Below are 24,204 nucleotides of genomic sequence, written 5' to 3' on the forward strand. Positions count from 1 at the left end.
TGGTTTCCAATATAATTGGCAAGAAGTCACTCACCTGATACAATCCTAGCCAAAATGTACTAGCTGATGATTATATTTGGACGCTTTACATCGTCAAAGTTTTTTATTTACTTCATAGTCTGAATTATAAATAATGAACAGGGGTTTAGAGTGACTGATTGCTTCAATAGTCATAGAATTCGCTTACTCACTTCATAACTTTATAAACACAATCATTGAAATAAATTTTATTTACAAGCTATTTGAATTATTACAGTTTAATCTACGTTTGTATTCTTCACTTATGAACAGACTTTAGGGAAGTTATTGAATAATGAATAGATGCCATCATGATGTATTAAAACTAGGACAAAATGAAAACTTTTGAATCTTTCATCATCTCACAAACATGCACTTACGTTAAGAATAGCTATTATTTTTTACCTTATACAAGATAAAGGACTATGCTTAGTTATCCCCAGCAAAATACCGTAATAACTTACGATACAAAGAATCTTGCGATGTTAATAACGTACAATTGTATAGTTAAGTTCTAAACACAGGATGTAATCACGTATTTTGTATCTTTAATTCATTACCGGGGCGTGTAGTCACGTGGTTCTATTATGTAATGCACCATATTAAAGTATAAGTACACTTAATATAAATAATTCTTGATTTTATCACAGTTTGATAGATTAAACGCTGTTCGTTTCTTGATGTGACATGATACGTTTGACAAATTTCGTGTAAAATTAATTAAATTGACGGTAAATTACGTAACAAATCAAATAAGTCTAAGCAATTTTTGCTTCAGAGTAAGAGTGCGTGAATTTTTTAGAGAAGCTTATACAGAATGAAATTATCGGATAAATGACCAGGAATACTGTTTAACGTTACCGCAAAAGACAAATTTGTACTAGGGAGCTACTTGTCCTAAGAGATCTCCAACAGTACAATCGCAGGCATAGTAATTATACCAAAATAACTGCTATCAACCGCAGTCAAAATACTTCGAATATTCGAATGACATGTGTTCCTAATGAAGTTTTTGTTGGAGACTTCATACGTTATTCCTCACAGATTTTGTTTTTTTTTAATGTACATCAATATGAACAAATTATAAAGCATCCAGAATCGGAACACAGTTGGTCATGGCTAAACAAGTGCCTAGCTTTTTCTTAATGTATTCTCTTTGATCACATCAATCAGCTTGTCTTGAATTGCTGGAGATATACCCAGGGAATGTAAAACTGCTTTTGGATTAGACTGCCCCTTGAGTAACGCCGATATTGCCTAAAAAGTTATTAAACACATTAGTCAATAACGACTTTCACAACGATTTATCATAGCAAATTTAAAATAAAGGAGTAATCAAGGGAACCAAGATTCTAGTGGAAATCAAAACAATGTAATACAGGGACAAAGACCAGACATGGAAAACAGACATACACAACAAATAATATAAAATAACCTAAATAATACATACAAAGCAACAAAAGCAAATGAGCAACTCGGACTGCACTAAAAATTGGGAGCATGGATCAGGTTCACCGGTAGGGTAAGGGTCCTCAGAAAATTTGTGTATTTTATTAATGATTACTAAAGGAAACAATCAATGCCCATTCCCTAAAATCTCCGTAGAAAAAAATAAACAGGATTACTGCATCCACCCCTAATGTCCATCTTGTTTCATTTCTAAACCTCCATGTAACAAATCTGTTGCAACTAATCGCGGAAATAGTTGATTCCGTTGGAACAATAAACTTACTGTATATAAATAGATTTCGAATCGCTCATAAGGGTACCGGTTGAGCTTGAAATCTTAGGTATCAATAGAAAAATGTACATTGCTTGTAATTTTTATAGAAAGAAGCTCCTCCTGTTAGTGGACCAATCATTTCGAGCTATGTACATCATTTATTGATAAGATGAAAAGGGAATACTCATGACGACAAACGCGACGTGTACATTTATTTTGTACCGTGGTAGACTTCTTACAGTTAGACCTCTGGAACAGGTTTATGATGTTATAAGATTAAAGTCACCATTACAAAAGATTAGTGGTCGTCTTCATGAACTCATGGATATTCATCTGTACCATGAGAACCCATTTGTCATAGTTTTTCTCTTTCGACTACGCCACAGGTGATATTTTATGAACAACGCAAAGGGTATTACTAGAATTATAGCAGATAATACATATCCTAATCGTGTATCTGGTCAGTGCTCCTACGTTTTAGTGGAGTCAGGGTTGCTCATTTACTTTTTTTCTATGTGCGTTATTTGTTCTTTGTTGTATGTGTTTCAGTATTTTCTTTGTGTAGTCGTCATCCTTGGATGATAATGTCCTTTTTCTTACTATTCGAATCCCCTGACTCTTCTTCCAAGCTCTCGTGACTGTACACATTATTTTTTGTGACAAGCACAAGAAAAACAGGTTATAGATTGTACGTGTATCTCTAAAATTGGAAGTGGATGTAAAGAAGTTCTTCAATTCATTAATTTAGTTTTCATACCCTCTGGCAGTCACTCTGTTCAGTCAAGCAGAACCAAAAGTAAAATTCATATGTATAAGTTTTCCTAGTAATTATTTCTGCCTTGTTAGGTCACTGTCTCATGAATAGCAGCAATATGGGCAAACTTAAGCCGAACATAATGTTGATCGTATGTATCTAGAGTACGATAACCCTAAAAAGTTTCTTATAAGCCCACTATATTTCCAGGAAGTTCAACAACCAAACGGAACCAAAAGAACACCTTCCAAAGTTAGATAAAAAAAATCCATCGATTGGTAGGTATTAAAAACAAAACAGAACATGACGGGCAGTAAGTGGTAGCATAAGCTCACATGGACCTAAAAAACTAGTTCCTGATCATTTACATTAAATTGTCATGTTGAAAAACTAGAGGCTCTAAAGAGCATGAATCGCTACCTGGCACAATAAGGAAAATTCTATTTATGTAACAGCGGCAATCTTTTTCTTGGATAAAAAATCCTAACGCTAATACGTAAGGAACAATCATATCAATTTTCATTAAATTCTGTCCAGTAGTTTCTGAGGGAAAAATAAAAGTAATGACATTAAAGATAGCAAAAAGATGTCAAAAAGGGCAATTATTCCAACATGGCTACACCACAGATAGATCTCGTCATGCCAATCAGTTTTACTCTGTCAGAATTTGGCTATATCTAACGGTTTTGGAGATTTATGTGAATAACTTCTGTCCGACCCCAATGTTCTATTTTTGTATAGGTAGCCATGCTTTTCAACGAGCTAAAAATTCCCAAATCATATGCAGAACACCCTAAGGAACATTTTAACTAAGTTTGATTCTAATTGGTGTGGTATTGTGAGAGGACAGGAGTTTTGAAAAAAATATGTAACGACGACGGACGACGACAGACGCCAAGTAAAAGCAATAGATCACAAGACCATTCAGGCCACGTGAGCTAAAAAGGTTCATTGATTGTTGAGATTCGATTAATAGTACGTTCTTTCAAATATTTTTTTTAAAGATTTAAACAGCTTTCTATACAAACAGAACAATGTTTGATTAAAAGAAAGGCGGACAACGATCACAAAGCAATGCAATAAGATCGAAGTGTCAATTTTACCAAATGCTAGTAAATTGACATTTCTAATACCGGTTAACAAGCATGTTAGCCATTATTTACAAACAAAAACATACTGATTATTCGGAAAAGGTCTACTAATTTACGAACCAGAAGCCGTTACCATGGTTACGCGTACTTTTTTCTATACTGGAAAATACTTGAGAATATTAGGAAACTTACATCTAACTCTTCTTCAGACAAAGAATTGATGACTTTTTGTGTCTCGTCCTCAATTTTGCTTTGGATTTCTTTCTAAAAATATTAACATACATATTTCATGTAAACGTGATCCCTACAAAATAAACACTTGTTCAATAGTCTATAAAAAAGCCAAGGAACGTCACGACTTTCAAAACATTATAATCATAAATAATCATGCCATTATGTTTGTAAAAGTGCAGCATTCACAACAGGATATTAGAATATCTAACTTTAAAATCACATTGTATATTATTCTAACGACAGATCAGGTAGTTAATACTGGCCGTCAAAGGAATTTGGTTGATTTACAGAATGTGCTAAAACAGTTTTGCAATACAATATATATATGAATATTGAGAAAACAGTTTTGGAAACTAATAATATATGGTCCATGGGTTGGTAGGATCTACCGTGCCAATATCTATCGAGCTTTACTATAAAGAACACAAATGTAATGTTTTTTTTTCAACCTTGGAGGAAATAAAGAAAATCAATCGTCAATCACGATGTTGCCAAATATTTATCAATTATGGACTTTTAACGGAGTCAATACGTTATATATAGACCTGTTCAGATTATATTGACCGAGGACGATGCCCAATGTCAATATAATCTAACCGGTCCATATATGGCGTATTGACTGAGTGAAAGTCGTTAAATTTTATATTTACGTATGTAGGAGAGTAATCAATGGTTATAGCGGTAATCAAAAGAATGTAATCCAGGGACTCAGACCAGACATGGAAAACAGACATAGACAACAAAGAATATAAAGTAAAAAAATCATACATACAAAGTAACAAAAGCAAATGAGCAACTCGGACTCCACTAAAAACTGGGAGCATGGACCAGGTGCACCGGTAGGGTAAGCGTCACCCGCCGAGTTAGATAATGTATTTTGCATAAGGACTTGAGTGTTGTAATTTTCCGCCATGATTGACAGAGAGCACTGTAATAACGGAACGAAACGGTTAACTTCCGGATTAAAGTTAGAAGTACAGCGTCAATATACATATAAATAAAACATAGCGTCGATACATTTAAAAACAGAGACAAGACTTCATGTACGTGGAATATCCTTTGCACCACGTGATCATAATAACCAATGAACAAAGAAGACTGTTACACCACAAGTAATATAACTTCATATTCTGTTTTTTTTCAGTATGAACTGGGATTTTTATAGTTTGTAATAAAAGATTTAATGTTTCGAATGTCTAAAGTAATCCATGGCTACATTCAACATATATCATATAGGTGCCTACATGAATCCAATTGCCCAAGTATTCTACTGAAATCAAGAAAAGTGCAATCGAACGTACGGTGTTTCTGTAAAACGCAAAAAATATTCCCAATCGAATCGAGTCGCAAGTACCAAGATAACCAAGTAATTATTATCTACACTTTCTAGGCTCTTCTGACCACTTGTAAAAATGTTTTGGGCACTGAGAATACAGAAAACGATGTGTCCTACGTATGTGCTATGGCGTATAATTCTTAGTTAGTAGTAAGTACCATCATGTCGAAAAGGTGAATTTTCATTATTTTAGATTCCGTCATTGTTATGTGTAATTGACAACTTTTGTTTAATTCCATTCTTTTAACAAGTTTTTAAATCATGAAAATAAATCAGAACATTGTCTCATTTTTCAATGAGACCATACAAAATTTATATACACATGCGAATTTAGCATTTTTTTTTCAATATATCGATATCGTAGTTTAGTCTAAATGGCCCAGCAATTGTTCAAAGATTCATAACTTGGGCTAATACAAAATATGCCAAACAAACATGTACTTTACCACGTACTAACTTGTTAGAACTATGACTATTTGAATGAATGTCAATAATTGGCGGGGGTGAAATGAAAAATACATGAAATTCAAAACGTTTCCCGTTTACGATTTTACCATAACAAATAGCTAAGAGCCTAGACTAGTGACCAAGTATATTCAATACATTGTGATCTTTTTCGATATCCCTAATTGTTTTTTTATGATGAATAAAAGTCACAAAAAGAACCCCCAAACTTTATGATACTACTGAAAATGTAAGTCATTTCTTTTAACTATATGACATAGATACAGTCAATCAAAACAATTATGCAGTAAGGTAAAGAGACATATTTTGCTTCAACTCAAATTCATTTTAGGGTAGATCATACCTAATATATCTAGTAGATAAATTTTCCTATTTTTTCTCTAAATGAACTTGAATGAACATACTTAAGAATTTAAAAATAAGAAACAAAACCAACTAACATTCCCTATACATTTCGCCCAAAGCGGGTTAGGGTGTCAAAAGAATAGTCCTGTAGCAGCGCTAAGATAGAGTTAAAGAGTAAGGGTTTACAGGGCTTACTTATAGGATGTACACTTTTAATGAACTTGTAACACTATGATTATATTTTGCAAATTCCAAAGACGACTGAAATAAATTATTCTCAGAAAAAAACAAAACAAATCAAAAGCATTAAAATCTACCGATTCGGAAAATGTTGATTGATCCCATTCAGATGAAAATTGAAGAAACTAAAAACATCTTACTAAATAGACAGAAAGAGTAATCAAGAGAACCAAGGTTATAGCGGTAATCAAAAGAATGTAATCCAGGGACAAAGACCAGACATGGAAAACATTCACAACAAAGAACATAAAGTAACTAAAATCATACATACAAAGCAACAAAAGTAAATGAGCAAAAAAGACCAAACTTAATAGGCGATTCCATAGAGAGACTGACATGATAAACCAGATGAACTGTAATCAAATCATGTTAGGGAAAACTTATTTGACATTCTAGTTCCATACTTACTACAGAAAATGCTGAAAGATACTATTAATCTGAAAATACAAATATAAGCTGCAGAAGATGGTCATAATTTTATATCACATATTGAAACATGGATAACTTGTCTAATCTAGAACACTGTCTGGCTAGAAAATTATGTTGCACAGGATTGTGTCCTGGAATTAACACACTAGGTAATAAAATGGGTCAGAAAACGACACAGAAAATATCAAGCCTCGGTTTCAGATTAGACAGGTTTCAACCTATAACTAAATATATAATTATTTCAGGCGACCAAAGATACTAGTGTTATAGGTACACGTGTAGCTTACCTTTTCCATTTTCTTAGTCTCAATTTCTAGCAAAGCAAGATTCCCATAGGTTTCTCGTATTGCTTTAGAAAAAGATTAGAAAAAAACATAGTTATTTTGAAAGCTTTAACAATATCTAAAATTGATATGTGTTAATATAAATATGGGTTTCACTGAAGTGTTTTAAAGTGTAATCGTGAACTGCGACCTACAGTCGAATTTGAAGTACACCTGGTTCTTCGTTTTGTATCCTTTAAAAGCATGATCCACTTGCCACTGGAATTTTTAATGTATTTTGAATGTTCTTGTATCTGTTATCGTTCTTTTTGTTTTGTCAATATACAGAGGACAATGAATACAGGCTACTCTCTCCGGTTGTATTTTTTTAAATACTGGACAGGACTGGAAAAGATGTTTTTACATAAACCCCTGTTAATACGACAACCACATTGACACTTATGTCATTAAGTTAATATCCTTTTAAAAACCCAGAATGCTTAAGAATACGGCTGACCACTGTTTTATACTGTACATTACAAAATAATATAGATATGACAAGAGGAAGACCACAGAACAGAAAGTGCTTTGTAAAGAATTTGGCCACATTTAGCAACATATCGGTGAAGACATCCTCAAAAGTGTTCAAATGTGCAAATGTGCAAATATAGTACTTAATCAAGTCTTCTGAATAGAAAGCTTTAAAAACTAATGGAAATGATTGAATAAGCAATTACATTTGTCTATCTGGTCCTGGTTTTCTTCAATTTCCTTTCTTTCTTTTTCATCAAAGTACCAAACAGTAACAGCATACCTGAAAGTACAAACATTTAAGTTAAACATGAAAGTATAACAGATACAACAAACCCCAAAGTATCAAACAGCTGCAGCAGACCTCAAAGTGGAACACAATAACAGCAGACCCCAAAGTATCACACATTTACATCATACCTCAAATGACCAGACAATAACAGCATACCTCAGAGTACTAAACTGTTACAAAATTACTTCAAGTATCACATATATACAGCATATCTCAAAGTACTAAACTGTTACAACATACCTTAAAGTACCACATAGTAACAGCATACCATAGAGTACTATACTGTTACAACATACCTTAAAGTACCCCATATAAACAGAAAGAAAACCCGTTACAAGTTACCAGAAAGAAGGGGATAGTTATGGTGTACATGTGCTTGGAGAGTCCATCCTCACTCATCAGTTCATGATGATTTTCAAGTACCTTTATACCTCTCATGAAGGGTAGTAACAAAATTATCAAACTATTAAACTTTAGACAATAGTTGAAAGAAAAGGGTAATATCAAAGGGAAAAACCGGAAAGTTGGAAACCATCGCCTTGGTCTTGGTACTAGCACTTCTGATGAAAATGGAGGTAAAACAGGTTGTATAGCGCTAAACCTCCCATTTCCATTGCGGTTAATTATTTAACGATATAGAAAATATCAACAATTAATAAGTGAAAATAAAAGGAATCTAGAAACGAGAGTCTCCCAGGAGCCTGAATCGCTCAACTGTTTGAATTTTGTCTTTCAATGGCAATAAATTAAACAAGAAGTTGTCCAACAATTTTGACTCAAGAAAACTTTGATAGGACTTATCATAAGGGTTATTTCAGTAAATGAAAGTCTAAATCTATCATAGTTTTCAAGACATTGGCTGAAAACTGTAAAAACCTGTCATTTTTCCCTGCCAAGGGCAATAACTCTAATAAGAAGGCGTCTGACAAATTTTATGCCTAAAGACTTTTGTAGTCCTAACAATGAAGATCATTTCAGGTACTGAAAGAATTTGGCTAAACCTAACGGTTTCGGAGATATATGCAAAAAATTACTGTCTGACCCCTATGTTCTATTTTTGTAACAGTGGCCATGTTTTTCGACGGATCCACTTCAATTATATGTAGGATACCCCAAGGAACACTTATACAAAGTTTTGTTTCAATTGGTAAAATAGTGTCAGAGGTGAAGATTTTTGAAAGAAATAACATTAAAAATAGCAGAAAACTTTGAAAAAGGGCAAAACTCCAACATGGCTTATTAGATTAAAACGAAAATTGACCGCAGATAGATCTTATCATGCTGAACACTTTTACCACTTTCAGAATTTGGCTAAACATAACCGTTTTGGAGATATATGCGAAAAACTATTGTCTGACCCCTATGTTCTATTTTTAGTAACGGTGGCCATGCTTTTCGACGGATCAAAAATCTCCACATCAGTTCTATGCATGATACCTCAAGGAACATTCATACCAAGTTTGGTTCCAATTGGTCAAGTAGTGTCAGAGGTTAAGATTTTTGAAAGAAATAACATTAAAAATAGCAAAAAACGTGGAAAAAGGGCAATAACTCCAACATGGCAGAATAGATTAAAATAAAAATTTGACAGCAGATAGATCTCATCATGCTGAAGACTTTTACACCTTCAGAATTTGGCTAAACCTAAACGTTTTGGAGATATATGCGAAAAACTACTGTCTGACCTCTATTTACTATTTTTAGTAACGGCGGCCATGTTTTTCGATGGATCAAAAATCTCCACATCAGTTCTATGCAAGATACCCCAAGGAACATTCATACCAAGTTTAATTCCAATTGGTCCAGTAGTTTCAGACGAGAAGAGTTTTGAAAAATTGTTAAAGACGACGACGGACGCCAAGTGATGGCGATAGGTGAGCTAAAACCGTGTCCACCCAATTAACATGTGTATATACATAAGTGTGACAACTTAAAATATAATAATCATTTATGTAAATTTATGCGACCTTTTATGGAAAATTCGAAAATCCTGTTGTTTTTTGTTTTTGAGTAAATAATGTATATAATGTAGGACCAATTTGTTAATAAGTTATGTCATTTAATGTGCTATTAATACTGTTAAAATAAGAGGTATCATTATTATCATCATTTCAAATCAACACCACTGATAAGTTTAAGCTTTTATTTTTTATAACGCAAAATTTAATGTTAAGATGACCCCAATCTGTAGTTATCTAAATACATATACGCATCATCATGTAGCCCAATGTTGAAGTCTTCTAATCATACCAAAAACGTTGTTAAAACACTTAGGGGTTTGGAGTAAAACAAAAAATAAATATCCCTACCCTAATTATGCATTACTTTGGCACATTAGAAAGCTAAGATGCTATATAAAAGCATTCGAACATACAAAGCTTGTTTGAACCATGACATTTGAAAACAATATCCTCATTACAGGTGAATTGGAAGACAAAAAGAAACTACGAAAACTTCCCTTTTTATGAAAAGTTCATTTATTGTCACCTCGTAACTGAAAAACAAGCGCATGAAATGGACTGACATATTGAATACGTCGGTAACTAAAAACAATAGTTCCCAACATGTCTTTTTGGCATCGTTTACATGCTTTGTTCGTGTTGAGGTATTTTTTCCGGGAAAGGACAGCAATTTTTCACCCAATTCGACTTGAAAAAAAATCAAATAAATTAAAAAAGTCAAGATACTATTTAAATGCACTGTATCATATAAAAATTTTTTGAACTACGGTATTTAGAAAAAAATGATAATAATGGGTAATATAGATGAAAATCTGAAATTATAAAGTTCCCCTTTTAACGATTTTATGACAATTTGTAACAACAAAAGGAAAAGACAAGCGCCTGAATCAAATTTGTTAGATATATCTATATTAATTATGAATGCCTTAGTTTTACAGTGTCAGTATGCTGTGAATGAGAATTTTGTTTGATAGTGAGACCAGTTCAATAGGGGTAGGGGTAATATTTTAAACTTTTTTTGGAAAATTATTTCATGAAATTCGTTTTTTTGTGGTTTTATTAAGTAGAAAATTGAATTATCTATTGAATAATATCAAATCTGAGACGTTTTGGTTGAGCAATAACTTGTATAGTTGAAAGTATGCGACTTTTTATGAGAATATAAAAAATCCCGTTTTTTGCAATTTTAGATAGATTCTGAAAATAAAAATCGCCAAAAGCATTCAAAAGCACCCAGAGGTATTACTTGTGATAGTTATAAACAGAAAATACCAAATAAACTATTTTTTACAGAATCATAAAAACTCCAGGGGTTTCGACATTGAAAAATATGTCAATTCAGGCAATTTTTCAATGGGGGTGAGAGAACATCTTTTTCATTTTACTGCTAAAACCCTAAGTGTTGGCACAACGTTTTTGAAACGATTAGAATGCTGAAATATTTGACTGCCTGGTGATAACTAAATCAATTTACTTCGTTTTGTAGAAAGTAGAAGTAAGCAGAATAAAATAACAAAATAAATTGGATTTTTGCCTCAACGAGGTTCAACAAAATGCTCCCAGGAGCCTGAATCGCTTACCTGCTTATTTTTGTTTTGCCTTTCAAGGGCAATAACTCTAAGAAGGAATTGTCCGACAATTTTGACTCAAAAGAAGACTTTGGTAGGACTTATCATAAGGGTCATTTCATAAGTTGAAAGGTTTTTTAATCTATTATAGTTTTCAAGATATTGGTTGAAAACTGCTTAAAACATTATTTTTCGCCTTTCAGGGATAAAAAATCTAACAAAGAGTCGTCAGACAATTGTGAACCCCGCATACCTTTGTAGGCCTTATCATAAGGATGATTTCAACTATTGAAAGTTTTTTTTTCTATCTATTACAGTATTCAAGATATAATCTAAAAATTGTAAAAACAAACACATTTTTTCACCTTTCAGTTCTATGCAGAATACTCCAAGGAGCATTCATACCTAGTTCGGTGCTAATTGGTCTAGTAGTTTCAGAGGAGATTTTTTAAAGAAATAACATTAAAAATAGGGTAAAAACGCTGAAAAAAGGCAATCACCCCAATATGGGTTAACAGATTAAAACGAAATTTGCCCAGAGATAGATCTCATCTTGCTGAACACTTTAACTCCCATGTCAGAATATGGCTGAACCTAACGGTGTTAGAGATATATCCGAAAAACTTCTGTCCGACCCCTATGTTCAATTTTAGTACTGACGGCCATGTTTTTCGACGCATCGAAAATCCCTACATCTGTTCTATGCAGAATACTTGAAGGAACATTCATACCAAGTTTGGTTCTGACTGGTCTTGTAATTTCAGAGGAGAGGACTTAACGACGACGACGGGCGCCAAGTGATCGTAAAAAATCATATTTTAGTCAATTAGCCGGGAGGTGGGTATCCAAGCCCACGTACTACAGTAGATTTGGTACTTAAATGGAAGTGTTTTACCTGTTTTTATAGGCCGGCTGCACCTCATGTGGATTTCTCCTGTCAGACCAGAAAAACAAAAGTCTATTAAATAAAGGCGGAACATCTACATATTCATTAGAACCACTGGGAAATATTCTTAATAATCCACCGTCAGTCTGAAAAAAAAATTAGCATCTCTAATTAACAATACTGTATGAATAGAAGAAAACACAGTCAGAACACAACAGTTAACTTTTTGTACCAAGTTTTTGTAATACCAAAAAAAAAACTGAATGAATAAATACTAATTGGATACGTTAATAAAACATTTATTGAGTTTTCTGAATATTTTAAAAGGTGTATTCCTTTAAAAGAATCGATGTTTTTTGACATTCAAGGATAAATGATGATACATGCATCATTTGATCTGATTTTGGAACATCATCAGCATAGTATTTGACATCAGTTTGTTAACGGTAACGACTTAGAGAGAACGGGTGGCATCAAGCATGCATGATGAAGGTCACCATCATATTATTGTTACATTACACAGCACACTGTAAAATATGATGTTTACCTGAAAACTAATACTTCAATAAGATAAGTCGGTTTAAAAAAATACAAAGAAAGGTAACTTAAAGTGAATCTAAATAATTTCAAACTTTGAATCCGTTACGTCTTATTGTATTTTTTTTTCAATGAACCGTACCTATTTCAGTTTGATGTAAAGAAAGGTTAGATTTTTTCGGTTTATATGCAAATGACATATAATCTAAAATTCAAAAGTAAAAATTAAAACACACAGTCCAATGCATCTGTATTAAATCGAAACAGTTAGAGTAATTAATTATTCCATGAAAAAAAAAGAGGAACGACTGTTTGCTATACCTTGTTAGTCATTTGGATGGGCAAAATCAATTAAGGAGCCATAAATACAAAATTTCAAGACTAACATTAGCATTATTACGTGAACAAACTAAACCCCAAAAATCTTTCTTCGCACGCGTTGTAGTTATAAAGCCAACATATTTTTTTCTTTTGTTTTACGATTCTAATAACATTTATGAATATCTTTACGGTCATCCTATTTTGAGTAATGTTGATCTGGTAGATAACTCAAGTCCTTTCGTTGACTAATCACGTACGTTTCCTGATTATTCTACATACATTTACACCGAGAGTTTGTTGGACTTTTTCTATGTTTCTCATAATAAATGCCCTCTAATCTGTAGAAAACACGTTGTTTAAGACAATAGATAAATTGATAAGCGCGGCAACTTTGATTTTCCCACACATAACCAAATGTACATAGTAACATTCTAGATTCTGAAGTTATTATATCCCAAATCATACATTTGGCTAGAAATTGCGTTCTTTACACTAAATATAAAGCTAAGCGATTTGACTAGTCCATGTTTCCAGTTGTCAGTGGAGTCAGAGTTAATCATTTACTTTTGTTTCTGTGTATGTATTATTTTGATTATTTCATGTTCTTTCTTGTGTGCATCTGTTTTCCTTGTCTAATCTTTGCCTCTATGTCGGTCAAAAGTTCACCAGGGCTTACAAGTATGTTTTTTATTATGTATTACATGTATATGCCGACTTTAAATTAAACTTGTATATTTATTATTATTTAATTCTTTTGATTTCCGCAAGAATCTTGGTTCCCTTGATTACTCTTTCACTAAAGTCAAGTTACGTCATGACGGTCGTCACAAAGATCCCATTAATCGTTACGTAGAGTACGTGTCCATTTATCAGTCATGGATATTTTTCTTCTTTACCAGACATGACCTCTCATATGAAACAACACCTACAGATAAGATAAGTTCTAACCTCTCAGGGGAACTGTCAGAAGAGTCGGCTCTAGGACAGTTCTAAAAGTGTCATATGTCAGTTCTAGAGCCAGCTTTTTTGACAGTTCTGCTACTAGAGCCGGCTCCTCTGACAGTTATATTATGTAGCAGTGCTGGCCTTACAAGAACAGTTCTACTAGTAGAGCCGGCTATACTACTAGAACTGTCAGAAGAGCTCGCTCTAGAACTGTTCTAAATCTGTCATAGATCTGTTCTTCTGACAGTTCTAGGACAGTTTGAGAGAAGTTAAAACTGATCTGACATGATTAAAAGCCAATTGTATAGTTTTTACCTGCCCATCAAAACTTTTAAGAGGGTGTCCATGCAAAAATTAGGCAGTGGGTGGCACTGCAAATTTTGTTTTCACAAAATGTTCACCTATTTCATGTCACAAATGCATCCTTTTTCAAAGTTGGAAGTTGGTTCTTGATTAACGTTCAAGATTAAAGAGAAATAAATTACATAGACAGCATTGAATTTCATTGAAAAGGGGGAGATAACTCTTTAATTTGAACAAAATTTTGATGTATTGTTATTGAATTATGAAGTCAATTTCTGAGCCATCCATTGTCGATTTAAAGCAAACTTAATATTACTTTACATACATATGATAATATATACATTTTATTTACATTGAAACAAAAAATTCAGTGGGATAAAATTTACCCTGTGCCACCAGTATCATAGGATCTGCCTGCTTTTTACATGGACAGCTTCTTTAAAGAAATCATAATTTGAAATACTTGATACTTAATATTTTGCATTAATAATTAACTTGTGAAATACCTTGCAACTACAGGTAACGTTACGTAGCTGCAGTGTATCTCGGAAGTCAAAGCTCTTACTGTAAGGTCTATTATAACAGCTTCGATTTTTAAGGGAAAAATATTGAAGAAATGTAAGGTACCTGGACATTCCAGTCATTGTTCAAATAAAGAATACAAGTTATAAGTCTCCCATCTTTCTTCGGATTATCAACATGCCTTCTGTAGTATGCCCCATTTCCTTGGTACGTGGCAACCATGGCCTGCAATATCAATACACATGTAATCAATTATTTCTACTGCAAAAATCACACTTGTCGTTACAAATGTTATCGTGCTAACCCGATGTTTTCACATATAGTCAGTAGCTTTAACAATGAACAATTTTAAACGGTAAACACAAAGTAGACAAGAGGGGGTCTAAATCATCAGTCACCATGCTATTTTCAGCACTTCTAATGGTGCTTTCACGCGGTTAAGTACGCATCCAATGCCAATTCTAATCGTTTCTGGATACATTTTCCATAATGCGAATTCAATAATTGCATTCAAATTACGTTTGAACGGATAATTTCGGCAACAACAATTTTTTTAAAAAAGTGCCCGATTTATCAATGCGATTTTTTTCTTAGCAAATTCAAATATGCTTATTAAATTACGTGTAAACGTTATCGCACTGACGCAATGCGAATTGGATACTTTTCAGTAATTCGAATTCAATGCGAATTTCGTGTGGACGCAGCATAATTTGTCAATTTCAAGCTGAAGAATTTATCATTAAAGTGTGAAAGGACAGACAGACATACTGGCGGACTAAATGATTTCATTATGGCCCCAACCAAAATTATACATACACGAGAAGGCAACATAATAGAAAAAAGAACGGAAATGATGAAGCAAAACAAATGCACCAGCGTATAATCTAAATACAAAATAGTAAATACCACTTGTGCATAACTATTTTGAACCTTTTTGAAAAAGAGGTGTTTAAAATTGTTTTCGAGGCGTTTTTAGTTACCATTAATATTTATTTATCAAAAGTAGTATACAAAAAATTAAGGTACATATCAACATGTATCAATATACCCATGATATCTTGTGATACTATTGTTATTTCAAATTTATCTTAACAGTCCTTCTAATAAAGTAGATTATTCCAATATAACAGTGCTGAAAAACTTCGAATTCAATAATGTTATTGGATTACAATATATGGTTATGGTTAAAATATTTGGTCACTCTGAGGCTAAAGAGAGTTTAAAAAGAAATTGTCATAGATTGTATTGACGACAGAAACAATATTATCCAGATAGAGTTTCCTGGAGATCTGTAGAACTTAATAAATAAATTCATATACTTTACCCACTCTAGTAATTGCAGTATGCAAAGTTTTGTCAGAAAATGCCAAACTTGTAATATTGGAAAGTAAACAACATTAATTAATTATTACCGTATTCGATAAGGCCTAATGTTATTGAACTAGGAGTTTTCCGTATCTACATAAAATTACAACTTACTTTGGTTCTTCTGTTGATGTTATTGTCAGGGTTGAGAAAAGAATTTAGACATGCCATTATAGTGTCCATGGTTTGTAGCACTCTGCAAATGTTTGGATATTCTTTCTCGTTGCCCTCTAACCATTTTAGTTTATCGCTCCTAATATTGTGGTTTACAACTTTTTCATTGTCAATTCCACTTGTTATACCACCCGCTAGTTTTCCTGGTTGAAGCTCTCCCGAAAATTCTAGGGTATGAACTTCTTTCATCACATCACCCAAGTGTGATAGCTCGAACAAGGAATCGACGACACAATGTCCATTTCTTTGTAGCATCTTATACACAAAACCTGCAACGTCTTGAAAATTCCTGGACTTGGGTTTCTTGAATACTAATGGTTTAAATGTTCGTTTATCAAACTCAACCCCATCTTCATTGTGCTTTCCCGATCCGGAATTTAAACCATCCCCGCTTCCTTCATTAGCAATTACACTTACCAATTCCCGCTTCGGATTACATGTTGTTTTGTGAACATTCCAGTCAGAAATTTGATGTTCTCTGCAACAATAGAAAACACTTTTACATCGAGAACAGCGTTTTAAGTTACTTGAAACTTCACAAATATTGCATTTAAAGGATATTGTAGGTTCACATTGGTCTCCCATTATGTTGTTAGGTACGCTATTTTTATCTATAGTGAAGTGTTGACTTTTAAATAACTTAGTCGGTAAACTAATGCGCGTATTCAGTAAAGGTAAAGACCACGTTTCACTGTCCTGTGTTAACATATTCATTATTCCATTAAAATAAATAACGTGAGGAGAACTGTCGGAAAAGAACGGAAAGAGTTAGCCATAAAGGTTTCAGTCTTGAGCAGATGCGTCTAAAATTGCACAGGATAAATGAGAATGGAGAGGATTTGTTCATGGCCCCATTCTCCAAAGGGAGACGAGGAATTAAGTAAGTAAGCATACCCCCGTATTGCAAAAATGTTCTCTGCTACCTATTTCTGAATGATATGAATACCTAGATGGACCTGCAGTGTGCCCTGGTAGACTTGAATCTAGCCTATCAACGCTACAGACGTGCGAATTAGTTCACTGCTTTGTACATGTAAAAAAAAAACTACTTTGTAAAACGTTGCTTATCGCAAGAAATGTAGCTTTGGTTAAAAAAAATCGCACAACATTTTCTGGTAATTACACTTCATTTTGTAACGCGGAACCGATGAACAATGGTTTAACCGCAATGCCAGTAATACATATTCGTATCTCGTACAATTCAAGATCTTAATTAATTTTCAGTATTATTAACTTTATTTTGATGTATGATTTTTATTGGTTTCCCGACGTGAAAGTGGGTGGTATTGATTTTTCAATGGGTGTCACCAACACCGTGCGTAACGTCGTGTTGCCAATCTAGAAAGATCCAAAGACACATTTAGATGATATTTTTTTTCTGTACATAATGGGCTTGGTATGAGCAAGTAGTGTTTGAAAGAACATTTTGAAACCCTTATCTAAGAACGATGCTTCTGCACGCTCCCGATTAATTTTTCGCGGGGTCCTTGTGGCTCAGTTTTCTTAAGAGTAATCAAAGGAACCAAGATTATAGCGGTAATCAAGTAATCAAAAGAATGTAATCCAGGGGGAAAAGACCAGACATGGAAAACAGACATATACAACAAAGAACACAAAGTAACTAAAATCATACATACAAAGTAACAAAAGCAAATGAGCAACTCGGACTCCACTAAAACTGGGAGCATGGACCAGGTGCACCGGTAGGGTAAGCGTCCTCTGCTTTTCTAGAAACACCCTCCGAGTTGCTCATAAAAAGTCAAGTCCGAGGAAGGGAAAACTATGACCCGTTGAATAAATCAGTTTTCATGGTGCAGATAGATATACCATAACGATTCACGAGTTCATGATGACGACCATAAAACTTCTGTAGTGATGACTTCAATTATGTAGCAACATAACCCTGTTCCAGAAGCCTATTTATTAGAGTTCTAGCGCGATACAAAAAGTCTGCGTAGTTTTGGCAAGCTCTGGCATAACGTATGAGCTGTGATATGAACACTCCATACGCATACGCAGGTGCTGAAGGGATGTTGCCACATATAAAAGGAAAGTTGACAATTCTGAATGAAAAGTCATCACGTTTGACGTAAAGTTTGGTCAATAGTTTTCCTTTACCATCGATTTCTAAGTAAAGGTCAATATATGAGGCTGACGTATAGTGTGTGTAGTATCCTTTATCTCAAGCTCTTTGGATGTATCAAATCCCCGAAATTAGGTTTGTTTAAAGATAATACGCCATCTATATAGCGGAAATTGAGATAAAAGGCTCTAGCCAAACGATATTTTTTTCTTTCGGAACAGATCAGGTATAAAGTCAGCCTCATAAGAGTGAATGAATAGGTCAGCAAGTAAAGGAGCACAATTTGTTCCCATTGGATTGCCAACCGTTTGTTGAAAAAACACGTCCACCATGACGGTTCATATGGAGCGCCGAATGGGACTCTTGTGGTTTTGTACTCAGAATTCAATATTTTGTTCAATAAAAATGAGTTCAGATTAATAAAATTTATAACATACTACAAATTTGAATTTTGTCATACAAAACAATCTTACAATAAAGGTACTTTTGTCATGACAAAATTCATTTTTGAATCACAGACCTTACTTTTGTCACCTAATTTTAATATTGGGTAACAAAAGTCATTTTCGTATGCAAATTAGTTTAGTTTGGATTCTGTGAACTAATTCGCATACAAAACTGAGAAATATTATGGCAAAATTAAATTTTGTCACAAAATTCAACTTTGTGTTTACAAAATTGAATTCTGTCACAACAAAATCACTTTTGCATCCAATTTAACACAAAGTTAAAAAAGTCTGAATATAGCTGAAATATTGCTGCTCGGACGTTAAACCCCAACAAACAAGTCACAAAAATCAATTTTGTTAGACAAAAATCTATTTTGTATTACAATCAATTTTGTGAGGCAAAATTCAATTTTGTCTCACAAAAGTCAATTTTGTATGCAAATTAGTTCACAGAATCCTTTTGATATGCAAATGAATTCTCTCATCAAGATTTTGTACGAAGGTTTCTCATTGGATATAGTAACCGCAGGTTCTATATTTCTTACTTCGAGCAAGGACATATCATATGGATGATGAGCTATTCTGCTAAAGTAAATAATACGTAATAAAGAATAACTTTTGCAGAATAGGGCATCAACTATATGATAAGCCCTTGATCGAAGTAATCGGAAACCTGCGAGACCCGCGGTTAATATATCCAATGACAAACAAAATTCATTTACATATCCAAAGGATTCTGTAAACTAATTTGCATACAAAATTGACATTAGTAACACAAAATAGACTTTTGTCTCTTAAAATTGTTTTTTTGTTGCACAAAATTGAATTTTGTCTCACAAAATAAGTTAAAATATTAAGTACCAGCCCATACAAAATTCAGACATTGCCAATGCTAAAGTGATTCATTGAGTATAAAAACTCACCAAACAATAGTTACTTCTACATATGCTTTATTTTTACAGAATGATAATCATTTCTATGTTCAGATCTGCATTTTTGAGAAAATCATATATTTATCTCCAACTGAAATCAACTAAATATGACAAAATTAAGAACGATAACTCTTGCAAAGTACCAATTTCGTGTACAATCTATATAATTTTTATCTCAAAAAGTGCAACAACCAAATGAAAAAACCAAGACTGGTTTTGTGTTCAGTAGCTGTTTCTAAACCAGGAATAAAACTGAATTCAGTGGCTTTTTGACACGCATCACCGTCTGTCTGCTTTGTAGAAAGACTGCTACCTAAGCAAGAAACCTTAAAATTCGTTAAAATCATGCAAAGTAGAATATGATAGACCCATAGTCATTTAAACTGATAATCTCAAATGCATAAGGGCTAGACTGTCTATGGAAAGAAATCTTAAAATCTGTAGTGCTACTAGATTGTTCTATATGATCAGATGCCATGGTCCAAAATGTAAAAGCATTTTCCTCCGAAAAGAGCATTCTACGTGTACTGCAAAAGTACAAAAAAGTATGGTTTGGAAACGTCCAATATTTCTTAGGTCGCTAATGTTGTAAGCGACTTTTTGCAATCGTAATTTCAGTACTGTACATTCGTATATGATTTGCATAATAATATCTTACTACGCCACCTTATGCTGCTGATCGGTGCTGTAGATCCGTCAGTCTAGCTTTATACGAGATCAAAATGTACTTCTTAAATACGATAAGTATCAATCTGTTCTACGAGTATGAAACGGGAAGTTTACATTAAAAAAATTAAGTGTTCGATTAGCATTGAACTTTCTGTAATATAGCTGAGAAACGCCTAGTCTTCGTGTTGTTTTGATTGAGAAACATTCGGGTCATCACGGTAACGAAGTCATCCGATTTTAGATAGAGCAGATCGCAACTTAGCTGGAAGTTTGCCGATCATAGCCGATTGACGAACTGTTGCGTTACTCAACAAAGTTCAAAGTAAACATTACAACACAAGGTCTAATGAAACCTTAAAACCGGCATAAGCTTTTAAAAGGTTCTAAAATGTCAAGGATATTTTCGGAAAATGAATACATATGCACTTATTTTGCTTGTAATGGGCAAATAAATGTACGATATGTTTAAAGGTGTGAAATGGAAAAGAACAGAATATAAATTATTAATCGACCTAAAATCTTCAAGTTACAGCTCACTAAAATTTGTGATTTTTTTAATTCTGAACCAAGTCCATACGTATATCTACACCAGGGTTTATGGTAATTTAAAAAAAAAACTCACTGATTGATTGTGAATTAAGTTCAGTAGAGCATTGAATTCACCTGAATGTTGAAAGCAAGCCAAAATCAGTGGCACTGAAATTTAACGATTGGCGACTTTGAAGACTTCAGTCTTTGATTTTTATCTGTAGCGTTAAGAAGCAGTCTGCCTAAGAATCATGCAGCAGGTGATTTATTGATGTCGGATATTTGAGCCAAATTGACTTTCAATCTGTTGGATATAATGTTAAAACAATATAAAAAAAAGGTAAATATTTTCATCGTTACCTAAGCAACGGCCACTCCTTAGCAACCACCAATTTTAGGCCTCATTATCACAAAAATGTCACTAGTTCAATGATATTTTTAGTATCTAATGGTGAAACTTTGTCAAACAACATAATGAAAATTGTCTTTTTAAAAACAATTTACAATTAAGTACAAAACAATCTATTTGGTTTAAATCTGGTTACTTTAGCAGCCAAATTTCGTAATTTTGGACATTTTGAACTATGTTAAAAAAGTTTATGTTCATACCCACTTTGCCATGACAAGAAAGAAGATATGATCCAAATACATCCATGGTTGTGAAGCAAGACTTCTCAACTGAAACATATCGAAAATATGTAACCTGTTGTTTTTTGCTCATCTAGACACGAAATGACCCAATGATGACTTTTCTTCTTCTTAACGCTTTTTACAAAATTTGTCCGGACCTTAACTTTTTTATCTTTTGATCTAGACTTCTAATATTTGATATGTTGGTATATCCTCTCAGGGCGGAATGACGAGTACCAGAGATTGTGACTTTTGATCTTGACATTAACCCCAAGGTTACAAATGTTGGCAAAAAACCATTATTACCATATGCTCTAGGTGGATGACCTTCGACCTTGACCTTTGACCCCAAAGGACAAATAACATACACAATTTTGATCAAATACTATACAAAATTTTGTCTTGGCCATAACTTTTTTGTCTTTTACTTAGATATCTGATATTTGGTATGTAAGTATATCATCTCAAGTGAAGCGTCATATACTAGAGTGGGTGACATTTGAATTTGACTTTTGACATTATGGTCAGATAACATACACAAATTTGGCTTGGTGTTAATTAGGACAGAGGTCACCTGACTGATACTGAATTTTTTTTATTTAATTCTGAATATTGAGAAAAGTTCAAGTACTCCCAAGAGGTATATTTCTTGTATGGGTTTTATCTACTCTCGACATTTATCCCATTGCCATTTTTTGAGCTCATGTTTTACTGAAATGCCCATCTTCTAATCAAGATGCCCCTGAATTACATTCTTTTAATTTGGGCTAGAATCTCGGTTCCCTTAATTACTCTTGTAAACACGAACATGTAGATCCTTGTTTATAGAACATTTCAAAATGTTCAATAATTAGTTATTTAAACATAATGTCACAATTCTTTGATCTACTCAACACGAAGTCTGGTGCCAGAAAAGAAAAATAAGAACAATTGGAAAGTCGATATTTATTAGTACATGTATATCATACAAATATTACAAATGAATAAAAATAACAAGTGTTTATATACTAACCTGTTACCATACATCTATCACTTGTGGCTGTCTAGAAACTATGAATAAACCAAACATCCATAAGAGCAAGGAAACCAAGATTCTAGCGGAAATCAAAAGAATGTAAACCAAGGCCATGGAAAACACACACACAACAAAGAAAATTAAATAACCAAAATAATACATACAAAGTAATAAAAGTAAATGAGCAACTGGGAGCATGGATCAGGTGCACCGGTAATGTAAGCGTCCTCTGCTTTTCTAGAAATACCCGTCGAGTTGCTCATAAAAAGTCATATCCAGGGTAGACTAAAGAGGAAAAGAAAACTATGATACGCTGAACAAATAATTTGGTGTAGATGGATACACCGTAACGATCCACGAGTTCAAACTTCTGTAGTCATGACTTCATTCTTGTAAGGGTTATGCTGCTACAAGAATGAAGTCATGACTACAGAAGTAGTTCCAAAAGCCTAATTGTAAGAAGTCTAGCGATACAAACAGTCTGCGTAGTTACGGCAAGCTCTTGCATAACGTATGAATTGTGATATGAAAACTCAATATGCAGGTGCTGAAGGGACGCTGGCACAGACGAAAGGAAAGTTGACTTGCGAAGAAATGGCATGTTAACTAACAAGTTTCGTGCTCGTTTCAAGAAATGGGAAATAAATGATCAGAAATATAATGGCTTTCGAATGCAATTTAAATATATTTCATTTGATAAGCGTACAAACATTACCCTAAGATCTTACAAAAAAAGTTATGACAAAAGAAACAATTTTGAATTTCCTGTTGCGAAGTTTTCATAACTAAATGGTAATATTCTCAAAGCGCCCTCCTACGGTATTTACATTTCACAACTGGTCCGTTTTGCTTGTATTTGTAACACATTGTCAGATTTAAATGAACGCAACAGATTCCTCACAAAGAAGCTATCGTACCGTTTCAAACGTTTGATACAAAAAAATTAATAGCACATGCCTGTTCTTAATTAAAACTGGAGTTGCTCATCCATTTTTTTATGGAAATATGGTGTATAAAGCACATTTATTTAAACAAAATCCATTGGATATATCAACTACACTTAACAGATTAATTTGTAAAGGATATGATTTTCAAATCATTGTCTCCCCGTGCAGGTCCGGCTGTTGAAAGAATAGGCCTGCAGCAGCGCTAAACTTGTGATAAAAGGCGACTAAATAGTGCTCAGAAATCTAGCTGGGGGCTAGGGTGCTCTGCCCACAGAGCAACTGGGATGTGTGCCCCAGGAGATGGAATGGGGTACCCCTGGCGTGTTACATGCTGGGGTTGTCAGGATATAATACGGAAAACATGACCGCAAACCATAGTGGTGCACAGTTTTGGGAAAGATGCCACGTTCCTCGCACTTTAAAGAACCCTGCTGTGGTATTCGATAGGAGCAGGAACATTTGCACTCCGCCACAGGAGGTTAAATTGCCCGACCCTACCCATCCCTCCCTTTCGTCTTGTGGCAATAAAAATTTGTTGACCCCATCATCCTTGTGTCCCGTCCCATTTTTCATTTCATGTTCATTTTATTATCCATTTCATGTTCATAGTCTGAATATAACTGAAATATTGTTGCTCGGACGTTAAAT

At 33.7% G+C, this 24,204-nt stretch overlaps 1 protein-coding gene across 2 annotated transcripts; it reads right to left on the reverse strand.

Annotated features, from left to right (window-relative positions):
• Nucleotides 1–215: 215 nt before the first annotated feature.
• Nucleotides 216–16,907, reverse strand: LOC148624060 (egl nine homolog 1-like). Of its 2 annotated transcripts, XR_015919603.1 has the most exons (8): nucleotides 16,244–16,907; nucleotides 14,870–14,989; nucleotides 12,146–12,282; nucleotides 7,636–7,712; nucleotides 6,923–6,984; nucleotides 6,615–6,643; nucleotides 3,779–3,850; nucleotides 1,227–1,275 (listed from the first exon to the last, which is right to left on the reverse strand). XR_015919603.1 is itself a non-coding variant. In XM_088566519.1 (7 exons), the coding sequence occupies exons 1-7, from the start codon at nucleotides 16,886–16,888 to the stop codon at nucleotides 1,150–1,152; spliced, it is 1,239 nt and encodes a 412-aa protein (XP_088422645.1). In that variant the 5' UTR covers nucleotides 16,889–16,907; the 3' UTR covers nucleotides 216–1,149. The 2 variants fall into 2 exon arrangements, 1 of the variants encoding a protein (XP_088422645.1); XM_088566519.1 differs by lacking the exon at nucleotides 6,615–6,643 and having other exon boundaries at nucleotides 216–1,275.
• Nucleotides 16,908–24,204: the final 7,297 nt, after the last annotated feature.

Source organism: Perna viridis, chromosome 2 (assembly GCF_037379345.1).
Source record: "Perna viridis isolate PV_CMFRI_1.1 ecotype Kerala chromosome 2, ASM3737934v1, whole genome shotgun sequence".
Classification (NCBI taxonomy): Eukaryota; Metazoa; Mollusca; class Bivalvia; order Mytilida; family Mytilidae; genus Perna; species Perna viridis.